The 14,378-nt window shown below is 48.3% G+C and overlaps 1 protein-coding gene across 1 annotated transcript; it reads left to right on the top strand.

Annotated features, from left to right (window-relative positions):
• Nucleotides 1–1,323: 1,323 nt before the first annotated feature.
• TFRC (transferrin receptor) lies at nucleotides 1,324–12,280 on the top strand. Its single transcript, XM_009999794.1, has 18 exons — nucleotides 1,324–1,356; nucleotides 3,157–3,370; nucleotides 3,980–4,202; nucleotides 4,417–4,560; nucleotides 5,162–5,261; nucleotides 5,616–5,738; nucleotides 6,895–6,984; nucleotides 7,145–7,284; nucleotides 7,687–7,859; nucleotides 8,162–8,281; nucleotides 8,649–8,734; nucleotides 8,865–8,928; nucleotides 9,274–9,341; nucleotides 9,729–9,796; nucleotides 10,193–10,274; nucleotides 10,910–11,131; nucleotides 11,608–11,748; nucleotides 12,038–12,280. Exons 1-18 carry the CDS (start codon nucleotides 1,324–1,326, stop codon nucleotides 12,278–12,280), a joined length of 2,334 nt encoding a protein of 777 aa, XP_009998096.1.
• The last annotated feature ends 2,098 nt before the right edge of the window (nucleotides 12,281–14,378 follow it).

Genomic DNA, 14,378 nt, shown 5'->3' with positions numbered 1-14,378 from the left:
GTGAGGGGTTGGGAGTTGTTGGCCGCTTTCTGGGCTGCTTGGCGGGGTTGGGAGCCCGGGCTACTCCCCCCGGGCTGGCACAGGGGTTCGGGCCATGAGGGGTTTCGGGTGGTGGGTTTTGGGGGGTCCCTGCATTCCCGGGAAGCTGGGGAGCATCCTGGAAACAGCCCTGCCAGGTGCCATCCCTGCAGGCCCTTTGTGCTCCCCTGACTTCTGCCCTGGGTTCGCTGCTCTGGCTTTCACGGGGCCTTCGTATGCGAGCCCTGTTGTGCCCTGCCTGCCAGGTGGCGGCCTGAGCCTCAGGTTGTTGCTTGGAAAAGGCTTCTCCGAGCTGCTAGCAGTTTATCCCCGTGAATTCTAGCTCTAAACAAAAGGTGGAAGGAGCGCATGGCCACTATTAACCTTTGATCTCCAAATAAAACCTGCTTATATTGCAGCTCTCCCAGGTGCAAAGCTTATCCAGGTACACCTGAAGACTAGTTCAAACCCACTTCCTAGCAGTGCATACTCAAGTTGCACGCTCCCAGCCTAAACAGCTGTCCCAACCAAAGCTGTCTAGTCACTAACCTGCAAAGCTTTTTCAAGCATCTTTTCAGGAACAAATGCTGAAGGAAATCCATTACAATTTACTTTTTGGTTTTCTGTCAAGAGAAATGCAAACTTACAGAAGTTACTGAAATGGTTTTGGAGAGTTGCACTTGGCTGTTCTGGCAGACTGTTAAAAGTGAAATTGCTTTCCTAAAGTGGTAAAGAATATTGCCATTTAGAAGGGACCTTGCAATTGGAAGTGTTTTGGCAGGGTAGGAGTTTGTGCTCTTTGCCTTATGGCATTGTGCCATTGCTGGCTACCAATCAGACTCTCTGTCTCCATCCTGTCATTGAGACAGACCCCAGGAACCTTAGATAATGCAGTATTCGTTGACATAGTTGAGCAAGTGCCTCTTCCCAGCACTCCCTGAATGGAGGTAGACTTACCATTAATAAGACCCTTGGCTGACATTAGCTGTCTGTGACTATTCCCCTTGCTCCTCTCCCCGTGTACCACCCCCTTCCCTGGAGTTCAATCAAGTCAGTTTGTTCCTTAGAATTCATATTTGCAGTGGAAGTATGTGAGTTTGTGGGGTTCCATTCAAGGTGGGTGTAGTTTCACCAACATTATGACTTGTGTAGAACCACGCACCTGAAGTCCATGGGCAAGCATTGCACTAGTGGCACTGACTGACCTTGGGTGTCTTGGGTAGCAGCAGGGAAACAGCCTGACTTGACTTGTTTCTTGAACTTCTAGGGCTGTGGTCTGGTTGGTGGGCACTCCTCCAGATGGCGATGGACCATGCCAGAGCGGTGATTTCTACCTTGGTAAGACAGTCTCCCTGTGTCATTTGGCTCTTGGTGGGCTGTTGGTGCTGCAGCATAAAGGTTCAACAACGTCCACGTCTGTATTGGGGAACCTGAGAAACCCAAGGCAGTGTTAGGTGCTCTGGTGTGGGCTGTGAGCCAAGTGTCACTGCAGCTAGCTGGCCTTGATAAGAACGTTGCTTAAGAGGCTTGGTTCTGGTGGAGTTACAGTTAACTGCTACAGTGTCTTGGGTCTCTCAGGAAGCTGATAAGGAAGGGGGTTGAGTCTTGAACAACGTTACAGGAGGAGGTACTGCTGAGGAAGCTGATTAAATGCCTATCAGGACAATCAACATGTGTTCTATTATGTTACTTTTTGGGTGGGAATTCAACCACAAGTCCAGCCTTTGAATGTGACCTGTCCTTTGAAAGAAATCTGCAGGAGGAGGTAGCTCTCAGCCAAGCCTGTCGGACCAAGAGAGCTTGGACTGTGAAATGACCCCAGGGTAGGACTGTAAATGTGATGGTTTGGTTGTTGAACAAGCATGGAGGATTTATGGGGTGGAGGTGTGTCCTCTACAAGGAATGAGGGAAGCCAAGCTATCAAGCAGCTGAGCAGGGAGACTGCTAGGATAGGCTGTGGGGTTGCACGTTTTGAAATGAAAGCAGCCAGCCACTTTCATTTGAGGGTGCCGTGGACCAGAATGGAACTGCAGGTCTGAAATTATGTCAGTTTAGTTTTGACTAAGCAAGGTGATATCTGGCCTCTTCATCTCCTGCCACTGACATGTAGTTTGAGAATAAGCCAAGAATTTTGGATGAGCTCCTGAGATTGTCACAGGGCTTGAGCTCTTTCCACCAGCCTCTTCTTCAGTACAGTGGAGACTGACTGCAGCACTGTCTCTTCCTCTGGCCTTTTAGTCAGTCTCCTTCCTGCCTGTCCCCAGGACAACTGTGGCTGCAGGCAAGTTCAGCTGCTCTAATGGAAGCTGAGTGGTTCTGCTCAGTGCCTGGCTATGCCTGGAATTGAGTTTAACTGGCTGTCAGTGAGCACTGCCTTGCACGCAGGCTGTTGTTCTGCAGGTGACTGGATTGTGCACTGTCTGCTGCTTAGAAGAGTGAGCTCCAGGCTGGAAGCTGCTGTGGTTGGGAACTGATAAACACCTGTCAAATGATTCCATTTGCTGGTGGATGTAGGAGGTGTGTCCTCAGCTTTTATGTTAGCTGAGGTAGCGGGATTCCCATGGGTCATCTCCCTTCAGCCTCCCTGCTTTATAATACTTATCAACAGTGTAACGTAGGAGTAGCCTGGGGCAGTTAAAGACAAGATTATGCAGATACTGGCTGAGAGTATCAAAGTCGATGTGTGGCTCAAAGGTACAACTGTGGAGGAGTTGCCTTCCCTTTCCTCTGCCCTGATCAAAGCTCCCTTCTGTGGGAATTGCACATATTCAGGTCAGATCAGTGTGCTCCTGATTTAAGGCTGAGAGTTTCTGCTTCTATCAGCCTTTGCTGTGGGGTCACTTGGGAAATGCAGCTGTCATTGGCTGTGTCATATCTGTAACAGACTCCAAGCTAGACTCTGACCGGTGTGGCTCTGAACTTGTGCAGGGCAAACAGATGTTAAATAGACCCTGGAGATCCTGAGTGGGTCCAAGTCTGTTCAAAGCAGCCAGCCTGACTCATTGACAGTCAAAGACTCAGGCTGCGCTGGAGTGATTTCAGCTGAAAAAGCTGTGTTAGGTTTGGAAGATAGGTTCAAGCAAGGACTGCAGGCTGGTGTATCAAACTCTTCCATCACATGACTGTCTTTCATCACAGTGTGGTGGTGAACCCTCGTCATACACACGCTTCAGTGTTGCCCGGCAAACAGATGGAGACAACAGCCACCTGGAGATGAAGCTGTCTGCTGATGATGAGGAAGGAGGGGAAACTGGGAGGCCAGACCACCTGCATGCCAGAATTCCTCCTTCACGGAGGAGTGGCAGGAACATCTGCTTCCCAATCATCGCAGCTGTCCTCCTCCTTTTGATTGGTAAGGAAGAGTGGGAGGAAACTGCATGACTGGTATTGAGCATATCTGAGGCTGTTAACATTTTAATCTCTATTGTTTCAGGAGATAATTAAAGATCCTGAATCCAGGCTGCAGTGTCTTGCTGACTTGTCTAGTTCAGACTTATGGTGCAGAATTGGCACAAAGAAGTGTGAAATTTGACAGCAGAATTGTAACTTGGCTAAAGGGAAAACTGGTCTTTGTGGCAAGTGTACTGCTTTTCCCGTTATTAACTCTTAACACTTCTCTAGAGATGTGGGTCAACATATCAGTAAAGCGTCTGGTGCTTGTCTCTCAAGGATTTTGACATTGCCACTGACATAAAACAAACATTCTGTTTCCAAAATGGCACTGGAGGGACGTTGCCAAGCACAAGATCAAATTTACAGTCCTGTGCCTTAAAACATGCCAGCTCAGGCAAAATGTCAGGCTGCGTATTCCTCCCTGTCCTTAGGTATGCCAGCTTGTCAAAAATGGTGTGAGAGCAGAGAGGCATCTTAACCTTGAAGCTGCTTTGAATGCACTTGCATGGTGTGGAGGCTGGTTTAGTCATCTTTCTGCAGCCCATAGAAATACCTGTTCTATTTGTAGGGTTTTTGATCGGCTACTTGAGTTATCGTGGACGAATGCAGAAGGCTGGCAGGTGTATGGATGGAAGTGGCAAGTGTGAGATGACCCCTACTAAATCTTACTTAGCGGATGATGATGAAGCTGAGGCAGAAGTGATTCCTGGACCACCTGTCCTCTACTGGCCTGAACTCAGAAACCTGCTGTCAAAAAAGCTGTCAGCTACACGTCTTGAGGACAGCTTAAGGTAACAATTGCAGAAAGCCTAGCTACAGCTATGAGAGAAGCACAGCCTGTGAGCAGAACTCAAACTCCTTTGGACAACAAGGGCCTTAAAGATGTCTTGGGGCGGCACGTGATTAAACTTGGGCTTAAACAGCCCATCCAGCTTGGGTTTGCAGGCTGGAGCACTGCAGTGCAACCTGGTTCTGTAGCCTAAGCTATACATCTATTACTTACAGGCGAAGGGCAAATAAGGACTCCTTTGAAGCTGGCCTGAGTGAAGATGAGAACGTTGCCAGCTACATTCATGACCAGTTTACCAGCTTCCTCTTGGATGAAGTGTGGAACGATGAGCACTACATTAAGCTGCAGGTCAAAGGCAGGTATGTTAATGAAGAGATGCAAATCTCTTTCCTTACAGCGTGGTTACCTGTGATCTTGAGCAAACACATGGCTTCTGTTGAAAGCAGTGCTAAAATTGTGAGCCAGATACCCCTCTCCAAGAAGTAGAGAGAAAACAAACCTGGCTAAAAACTCAACTGAGGGGCAGATTCCCTGTGTCTAAAACTGCTAGCATGGGTGACTCTGTCTTGTCACCCAGACAGTTGTTGCAGACCTGGCAGTGGCTCCTGTAGTAGCTCCAGGAGGGTATCAACAAGCATTGTGTTGGCTGACAGCTTGTACCATCGTGTCTTACTTGCCCCTTCGTGTTGGGGGGGAAATTAATTTGCTTAGCTCCTCTTAGGAGGGGATTAAGAGTCTTGAAAGCATAGATTATTTCTGCTGCTTGCCTTAGAAATTAACCTTTGTTAATGTCTGTGAACAACCCCTGAGTTCTTGCACAGTAGTACTGGGATGAATCTGCCTATTTCAGGCTCTGCATTGGTGTGATCAGAATTGCCAGCATGAAGACTGAAATATGAGAGCCAATTCAATGTGGAGTTTATGTATGAAAGAACATAACACTCTCTTTGCATTTAACAGTAGCAACAATGAGGTGTCTATTCTGGGAGTTGATGAAGAAGAGGAGATTCTGGAGCGTCCCAGTGCATATGTAGCATACAGCAAGACTGACTCAGTTGCTGTAAGTGACTCCATGAAGATTCTGGAAATGTGCAGTGCCCAAAATGTGCCCCTTCAAGATGAGCAGTGTATAAAGTCCTCCCTGGCTAGAGAGCTGGGGAGGTGGTGGGGAGAGGATTAGGCCCACATAGTGTTACTACTGCAACAATATGCAGAAGTAACTGTTTATAAACTTCTCTGCTGGGATCCTGACAGGAACCTTGACAGAAGTGCTGCTCCAGAAGGCATGTTGCATGTGATCAGAGTTGATACTGCTGAGCTTGAAGGGAGTCACCATTACTGTGACTCCATAGGCTGTTCGAGGTATCCTACTGATGTGGGACTGCTGCATGTATAACCAGTGTTTCTGTTCCAGGGCAAACCAGTCTATGTGAACTACGGAGAGAAAGCTGATTTTCAGAAGCTGCAGATGCAGGGTATTTCACTGAATGGTACTATAACCATCTTCAGAGCTGGAAAAATAACCCTTGCTGAGAAGGTAAGCAGCCTGTACCCAAAGCTGGGCCAAACTTGGCAGCTGGAAGCTATGCTTTCTCCTCCCCAAGACACACCTCTGGGCATCAGTTCAAGTCTTTAGAATTAATGTCTTGTCCCTGCATGTCTGGTCTTGCTTGTTTGCACTAAAGCTCCATATACAAGTCTGGACACCAAGACAGAGCAGAGCGGGTAACCATTCACAGTGGCACTCTTCTTGGCCTCTGGCAGTCTTGCTGGGACAGCCAAGCCTCTGGAGTGATGGAGTTGGGAAGCAGAGGGAGGGAGCCTGGGGACCCCAGGGAGCAGAGTTGTCTGGTATTGCTAGATGCAGCAATAGGGCTGCTAGAAACACAACAGCTTTGCCTCCAGAGCACCTCGTGCTGCAGCAGCAGGTGCTGACACTGCATGCCCAGGCAGCTGCTGTGCATGTTGCTGCAGTGTTCCCTCCCTTCCCTGTAGCAAGTCAAACCAAATAGCCAAGCAGCCCAAAGGACCCAGGTCCTGTACACAAGCCTGTATTAGGGCTGACCCAGAGCTGCCCCTCAGGTGCCTGCTCCTGGGCAGCCTGGGGCATAAGACTCTACCTGTCTGTTTGCACCATAAACAAGAAAGTGCTTCCACAAGGGGTGCTCACTGGTTTTCCAGTTCTCTTGCCATGTAGCAAACTGGTGTCTAGCCTTGCAAGTGTTTGTACCAGTGGCACATCAGAGGCAACTGGGCTGTAGGTAGGTTAAACAGGTGCCTGAGTAGGCCAGTCTGCTTCTATTTTGCATGTGAAGGTGAGCCTCCAGTGGCTGCTTGTCTTGTCTTGAGAATAACCTAAGCTTGGGAAAACAGATGGAGCATAAACAAAATTAAATAACATCTTTCTTGAAAGCCTCTCTGAGGAGCAAGCCTGAACTGAAAGAATTGCAGTGTGAGACACTTAACTGTGAAGTGTCCTAACTGTTTAAAAGGGTGTCAGACACACTCAGCCTGGAGTAGGACAGAGCTGCTAGTATTCAGCTTCCTTGTGTATCTGTTGCTGTCAGGTAGCTGTTAAAATCTGTTGTGGGGCTGGGCACTGAGGAGCACAGCCCTTTACAGTACTACTACATGTACTTGCCTTAACTCCCCTTGCAGTGCAGATGTTCAGTTAATGTTATTCTTTGCTTCAGGTTGCAAATGCCCAAGAGGCAGAAGCAGTTGGTGCCCTGATGTACCTGGATCCATACAAGGACACAGATACACTTGTCCCCTTTGGACATGTGAGTATATAAATGGCTCCCCTATTTGCTGCTCTGGTGAACCCTTCTCTCTGTGGACTGCAGCAGTCCTGCAGGCCTCTGTCTCTGCTGTGCTTCATGCCTTTGTGTAGATGGAAACTGTTGGGCTCCTCTGAGACTTGAGGACTCTTGCTTTTCACAGGCCCACCTTGGAACTGGAGATCCTTACACCCCAGGCTTCCCTTCTTTCAACCACACCCAGTTCCCACCGGTGGAATCTTCTGGACTACCTCGCATTGTTGTTCAGACCATCTCTGGGGCAGCAGTGGGCAGGCTGTTCAGGTAACTTTCTCCTGCCTTGCAGGCTAGGCTGCAGTGGCCCTCCTGCAGTGCCCTCCTGCAGGGCTGAAGATGGAGTTGAGGTGCTGTGAGCCCAGGGAGCTCTCTGCTGGTCTCTGCTGTGCATCGCAGGGAGCACTTCCTGCAACTGGCTGGAGAAATGTTGCTTGTGTCCATGCATTGTGTCTTAAAGACTAATCTAGCCTCTTGGCCTCTGCATCCTACCTCTTCCTGCCTAATTTGTGGGACAGGACTGCAAGCTATTTTCCTGAGCAGGCTCTAAACAAGGCTGCACCTGCAGTTGCAAGCTTGTTGGTTTTGGCTGTTTGTTTTTTTTTTTCACAGCATACCTAAATGAGGTCAGAACTAGACAGTGAGTTCAAAGGATCTCTCTTTTTCCCTCAGCAAAATGGGTGATGGAGAGCCCTGCATTTCAGAGTGGAGAGGAGGGGTCATGGCATGTAAGGTGATGCCAAGCAGCACAAGCAAGATGACTGTGAAACTGAATGTGAGCAATGTTATGGTGGACAGGAAGATTCTGAACATCTTTGGTGCTATCAAGGGATTTGAAGAACCAGGTAAATAGCAGCTGCCTTGTGGTTCAGTCTTGAGAGAAACCCTTCCCCTTCTGTGATCACCAAAACATGACAGCTACTTCCAGACAGACAGACACTTCCTCAGCAGAACCAAGACCCTTCCCTAAGGGTCAAGGAAGAAGCTGAACTGAGCTTCCAGAGCAAAACTAAATGAAAGCAGTGTGCCAGATTCAGGGGTCAGACTGCATACCCTGTTCCTAGTACAGAAGCTCAAAACTGCTTTTCTGATAAATGACGTTTGCAACCTGAATCTTGCAGCTCAGGTCTTGGTGTCTCCTTTATAGATCGGTATGTGGTGATCGGAGCCCAGAGAGACTCCTGGGGCCCAGGAGCAGCCAAGGCTGGTGTTGGAACTGCCATATTGTTGGAACTTGCCCGTGTGATCTCAGACATGGTGAAAAATGGTAAATATTTGTGTACAAAAGCATGGGCTTTTCACTGAAGGTGGAAAATGCTGACCTAGCTGGACAGGTGGTGTGGTTAGGGCTGCATGGTGGCACTTAGTGTGAGTGCTTTTGTCTCCAGGGTTAATTTTTTGGGCTCAGGCAGTTAAACCCAAAAGGTGGGGAATACAGGCAGCATAGTTTCCTACACAGCTCTGCTGTGTGGCAGGGCAGGGTGCAGTGTCCATGTAGCCACTAGTCTTGTGCACGTTTGTCTGCAGAATGCTTCAACTCTGTCTGAGTGCAGGCAATTAATCAACCCAGGCGCTGAGTGCTGATCTGCATTTCCATGGGGGAAGGGCAGACACCTCAGGCTCTCTCTTTGCAGATGGCTTCAAACCGAGGCGCAGCATCATCTTTGCAAGCTGGAGTGCGGGAGAGTACGGAGCTGTGGGTGCTACAGAGTGGCTGGAGGTACTGTTGGTTTCTTGGTTTGTTGGACTTCTGCGTGATGGCTGCGTAATTGTGACTTCCTGTTCCTATGGATTAACCATCCTGGGGCTGTACTGCTACTGCTTATCTTAAAATACTTGTTTTGTTCCAGGGGTACTCTGCCACGCTGCATTCCAAAGCCTTCACTTACATTAACTTGGATGCTGCAGTCCTAGGTAAGCTGCTACTCTTACATTTCTTGAAACTGAGTGGGACCAGAATAGCTTGAGAGACTTCCTTTAGCCTGCAGCAACAGGCTCTGTGCCTGAGGTTGCTGCTCGGCGTTTGGCTGAAGACTGGCATGACTGCATTTATTCTCCTGTTGTCATTGGAGCTGGGAGATTGCTGCTGCCTGAGCCAGAAGGAGGCAGCTCTGCTAGGTCCCAGTAGACTGTCCTGTGTCTGTTGAAGAGCCTTTGGCAGCAAGCTGTAGATCAGTTGTTGCTCAGCCACAGGGCTGAGCAGCTGTAGCAGTAGTGGTTAATTGTGCCAGCATGTCAAACACCTTTTCTTTTCTGCAGGCTCCAGCCACGTGAAGATTTCTGCTAGCCCGTTGCTGTACACATTGCTGGAGAGAACTATGAAGGGGGTGAGTTGAAGAGTCTTGGGCTAATCAAGGTGACTGATTCTTAAGGAGGAACTGAAAGCAGTCAGAGCTTTGCTAGGTCACTTTCCCCAGCTGGCACCTTCTGAGGTATAAGCCCCATTTAGGAGAAAGGACTGAGATACTGTGGAGGGCCCTGTCTGAAGTCAGCTCGGCTCTGGGAATTGCAGTTCTTGTATGTAGAATATAAAATCAGCAAATGCCACAGTTAAATGGGAGGCAAATGCCTGTCCAGCATGAACTATGCCTGTGTGGATAAAGATCAGGGGAGTACACCTGACTCTGGCATTGCACAGGAATACAAGCTCCAGGACGGACCTGGAAGCCCAAGTAGAGGTTGGAACATGTGCATTGACTGTCATCTCTCTGCAGGTGAAAGACCCAACAAAGAATTCAGAAACTCTGTATGACAAAGCTGGCTCCGACTGGGTACAAAAAATGTAAGTCATGTAATTCTGGTGTTCAGGAAAGCAAATCTCCATAAAGGAACAAATTAAACAGCTTCTGCTCTCCATGCTGGAGTGGCATACTGCTGTCTGGGGTGGGCTGTACCTGCTGCCATGATGTTAGGCAAGTGTGAACAGTACAACTCTAGCTGTACCTTCTGCCACCCTGAGCTTTCCCCTTTCCTGTAGGCAACCCAGACATCATTTGTAGGGCAAGAACAGCCTTGGACAAAGACCAGTGGCCAGAAATGGATGAGCAGCCCTGGGCACTTTGCCAGAACTCCTAGGCAAAAGCCGGTCTTGTCTAGACAGGGTAGTCCAGTTGACTCAGGGCTTGAAGCTTTACTCCTGGGATGTCCAAACCAGCTGGTAACTACTTGTCTTTTGCAGTGTTCCCCTTGGTCTGGATAATGCTGCCTTCCCTTTCCTGGCGTACTCGGGAATCCCAGTGGTATCCTTTGGTTTCTACAATGTAAGTATTTTCTGCCTGTCAGGTGTACTCATTCCATGGAGAGTCTTGTAAGGATATCTGCTTTCCAGGTTGGCAGAGTGCAGGGTACTCTCCCAAGCTCATTGGCTATGCAGGGTCTCTCTGGGGGAGGAGCAAACAAGGCATCAGCCATTTTTTTATTATTATTTTTTTTAAGCCTATTCTGTTACTGCAGGCAGGCAGCTGGGAGCCTTTCTGATCACAGCTTCCTCTGCTAATGAATGCTTGGGTTTTCTTAGTATCAGGCTTGATCCACAAAAAACCTGGAGTTACCCTGCCAAGAAGGGTTGGAGTGTGCTGCCAGCACATACCAAACTGGGTGCTGGGGTTCGCCTGCCTGCACTTCTGTAGTGAACTTTTAAGGGGAAAAGGTCTGTATGTCTTCGGATCTAACAAATGAGCAGACTGTCCTTCTGATTGCTGGAAACGTGTGAGGGATGAGATGCAGGAGCTCCATTCCCTCCCCCTGTGCTTTGAAGTTTTGCCACTCAAGTCTCTCTACTTAGCAGGACAGGCAGATGGGATGTGGTGGAATTAGCAAGCAAATAGTAGCAGGAGTTGAAAAACCCTAGCTAGAGAAGCACTCCTGCCTAACTTCAGTGCCTTCTTTCTTGCAGAAAGATGAGGAATATCCCTTCTTGGGCACTACTCAGGACACTGTAGGCAACCTGAGGAGGATAAACAATTTGTATGATCTTATGCGTGCTGCTGCGGAAGTTGCTGGACAAATTGCTCTCAGACTGACCCATGATCATGAGCTCTACCTGGATTTTGAGAGATACAGTGAAGAATTGCTTGCGTTCCAGGATAAGTTTTTGCCCTACGATAAGGATGCAAAGGTAAGAAAAGCTCAGAGTGCACTGAATCCTTTCAGACTGTTACGGGGCCATGTGCTAATAAGGTTCTGCCACTTTGGATATAGCAGGGTGGATATCTTCCTCCTTTGGGTATGGGAGTATAGCAAGATGTGACCTGAATAGATGTTCCTTGCCTGCACTGCTCTGCAGAGTAGCAGTGGCAGACAGATTTAGCTTAATCCAGCTGTGGTGAGCTCTTGAGGAAGTGGATGTGGATGGTTTCTCATCTGGTTATCATGCACAGCACGGTGCAGTTTTGCATCTCATTTGCACCCCTGCAGAAAGGCTGTGGGTGGGAAGAGACGTCACCGAGCTCGGTGACCTCAGAAGAGCTTGCCAGGAACTTGCTCTGCTACTTGGTTAAACTGGCAAAAAAACCCCACCACAACCCAGTGCTTTCTCTTGGTAAGAGCAGCAAAAGAAGCAAATCAGGTTTGCTAACGGCTCCTCCCTCACAGGGGCTGGGGCTGACCTTGAACTGGCTGTTTTTTGCCCGTGGTGACTTCCAGCGAGCTACAGATGCGCTGAGAAACGACATCGCCAACAGTGACAGGGAGAACAGGATTGTCCGCAGGGCCCTGAATGACAGGATCATGAAGGTGGGTATCTGCAACTGGTTTTCCTTTCCTCACAAAGGAAGAGAGTGCTGGCTGGGATGGGCCTTTTCCTTAGGAGCCATAGGTGTTGTGCAGACTGGTGTCTCTTCTGCTTGCGTAGCGTCAGTGTGAGTGACTTCTGCACTTGCTGTCAGGAGAGGGTCTGGCTCTTGCAGAGTTGCTGCAGGAGAAAGGGCTGGGTGGGGATCAGAGGTTGGGAGCTTGTGATGGGGAGCAAAAGAAAAACTTGGGAGTTGAGAGCATAACCCTAGATTTTGCATCTCTACTCCAGGTGGAGTATGACTTCCTCTCCCCGTTCCTGTCACCAAAAGATGCTCCCTTTCGCCACATCTTCTTCGGCAAGGGCTCCCACACCCTGCAGAGTCTGCTGGAGAACCTGCAGCTGCTGAGAAACAACAAGGACAGTGTGGATGTGAAGATGCTGAAAGAGCAGCTGGCCCTGGTAACCTGGACCATTAAAGGGGCTGCCAATGCTTTAGTGGGTGACATTTGGGATACAGACAACGAATTCTAGACACAGCAAACATCTGGTTAAGGTACAGGTTTAGGGAATCCCACTGCCTAACATGGCTTTTTTTTTTTTTCCTGTAGATTTTCTGGCAACAAATCTTTTTTGACCAAAGTTGAACAAAAAGTTTAAATCTCACCTTGACAAATTCACAGGAGACTGTTTTAAAGCAGGTACTAAGATTACCGTGAAATCTCCTCTGACCAGGCTCCCATCTGACCACAGTCCAGGCCGGTCATGTACAGCTGCTTGTGGGCCTTGCTCTCCAGTGTACTTGAAAACTAACAGCTCAGGTGACTCCTGAACCGGTACCTTGAGTGGGGAGGTACTTCATCTATTTAGGGTTTTCATTGTTGGCCCCCTAAACCTAGTGACAAAATAGGGAATTGATTCCTCTTGATACCTGTAACGAGGATCCCTTCTCTGGCAGGGAGCTGCAGAGACCAACCTGTAGTTCAAAAGTAAAACAACCTCGTAATAGCCCACAAGTGCTGGATTATCAACAAGCTCTGAAGTGCCCGGCCTGCTTTTACTCAACAGCAGGGTCCCAGTGACATCTTGGAGGCTTGCTTCTGTCAAGACAAGTCTAAATACCCAGGGAAAATGACCCAAAGATTATCTAATGCCCCCTTGATATCCCTAACTGGCACTTCAGCAAGTCCTGCGGCATTGAGAAATGGCTCTAGACTGGTACTTCAGATCTTGCTGCTCTGGAGCCTTTTCTGAAATCAAGTCTCTTGCTGGCCAAACCCTGTTTGATGCCATTTTGCAGGACGGATCTTGTTTGGCACTGAGATATTTATTTGTTTATTTATTTATCAGTGACAGCGTTCACTATAAATGGTGTGTTTTTTTATAGAAGATAATTATCGGAAGCAGTGCCTTCCATAATTATGACAGTTATACTGTCGTTTTTGAATAAAGCAGCATCTGCTATTACAATCAAACATGATACTGGAACTTTGCATTTAAAATAATCTAAACAGGCCCCTCAAAAGTTTGTGAAAACTATCAATTAAGCTTTCTGTGGCAAAAACATCTCTCTGGAAGAAACTTCAAGGTTTAAACCTGCTAGCAAGTCTTCAGGTTGTGCTCCAAAGCAATCCTTGAAATGCTGAAAACCTGGGTGGAAACTCAAATACTAGAAATTTGGCTTCCCTCTGGTGTCCATGCCCCTCCGTGGGCCTCGGACTCCCTCTTTACCCCCCCTTTCTGGATGCTGTGTGCCAGCATGGGGAGCACAGCTTCCTTCCTGGCCCCGGTGGAGGGGCTTGTTGTGTAGCCCTGGCTCCACCCATGGCAATACACAAAAAACTTCTTGTACCTCAGATTAGGCATTGACCCAACTTTAAAATGGCAGCTTCCTGCAAACTTCCAGTACCTAATGTATCATGAAACCTAACTGACATTATCGGAGGCAGTGTCTTCCATAATGTGTAAAGAACAAGGTAGTTTTTGCCTACCACAGTGTTATATCGGAGGCAGTGACCTCCATATGTTGCACTATGGGTGTACGTAATTATCGGGGACAGTGTTTCCCATAATTGTTCTATGCTTATCCTGCAATGTCATCTGCAAAGCTTGATGGTTAGTATCTAACATGGATCAATTTCCTGCAGCCCTATTTTTTCACTCTCCTGTGGTGATGCAAATACAAACTTCGGTCTGTTATGTACTTCCCTAGACTCCTCTGTAGGCTGAATTGTTTCAAATAGCTGTTCTGTCTTGAAGTGGCTTCCTGCCTCCAGTCACGGAACTGGTGCTTGAATGTTTAGTGGAAACTAGGCTAGTTAAACTGTGTGCTCTGTGATTTAGTAAACTTCCTTCAAATCAGTTACAAAAACTTGGGAAATTAAAGTGGAATGTAAAGCTTGGGGCTGACTGCTGTCTGGAGGGCTCTGGTTGCTGCTCTAGAACCATGTGCATGCTAGTTGGGAGGCTGGGGTGCGTGCATGGAAAGCTTCTTGTTCCCCAGGTCTCACTGGAAACCCCAGTCTTGCCTCCTGGATTTTGGGGTAGGGGGTGGAAATCAGTGGCACCTCTCTCACAGTGCACCTCTGCTCCCTGACCTGGAGCTGAACACTGCTGCTGTGTGACACCTGCT

Source organism: Chaetura pelagica, unplaced genomic scaffold, assembly GCF_000747805.2.
Source record: "Chaetura pelagica isolate M959 unplaced genomic scaffold, ChaPel_1.0 scaffold20, whole genome shotgun sequence".
NCBI lineage: Eukaryota > Metazoa > Chordata > Aves > Apodiformes > Apodidae > Chaetura > Chaetura pelagica.
The sequence above is the reverse complement of the archived record's forward strand: the minus strand, read 5'-3'. Positions and strand labels throughout refer to the sequence as shown.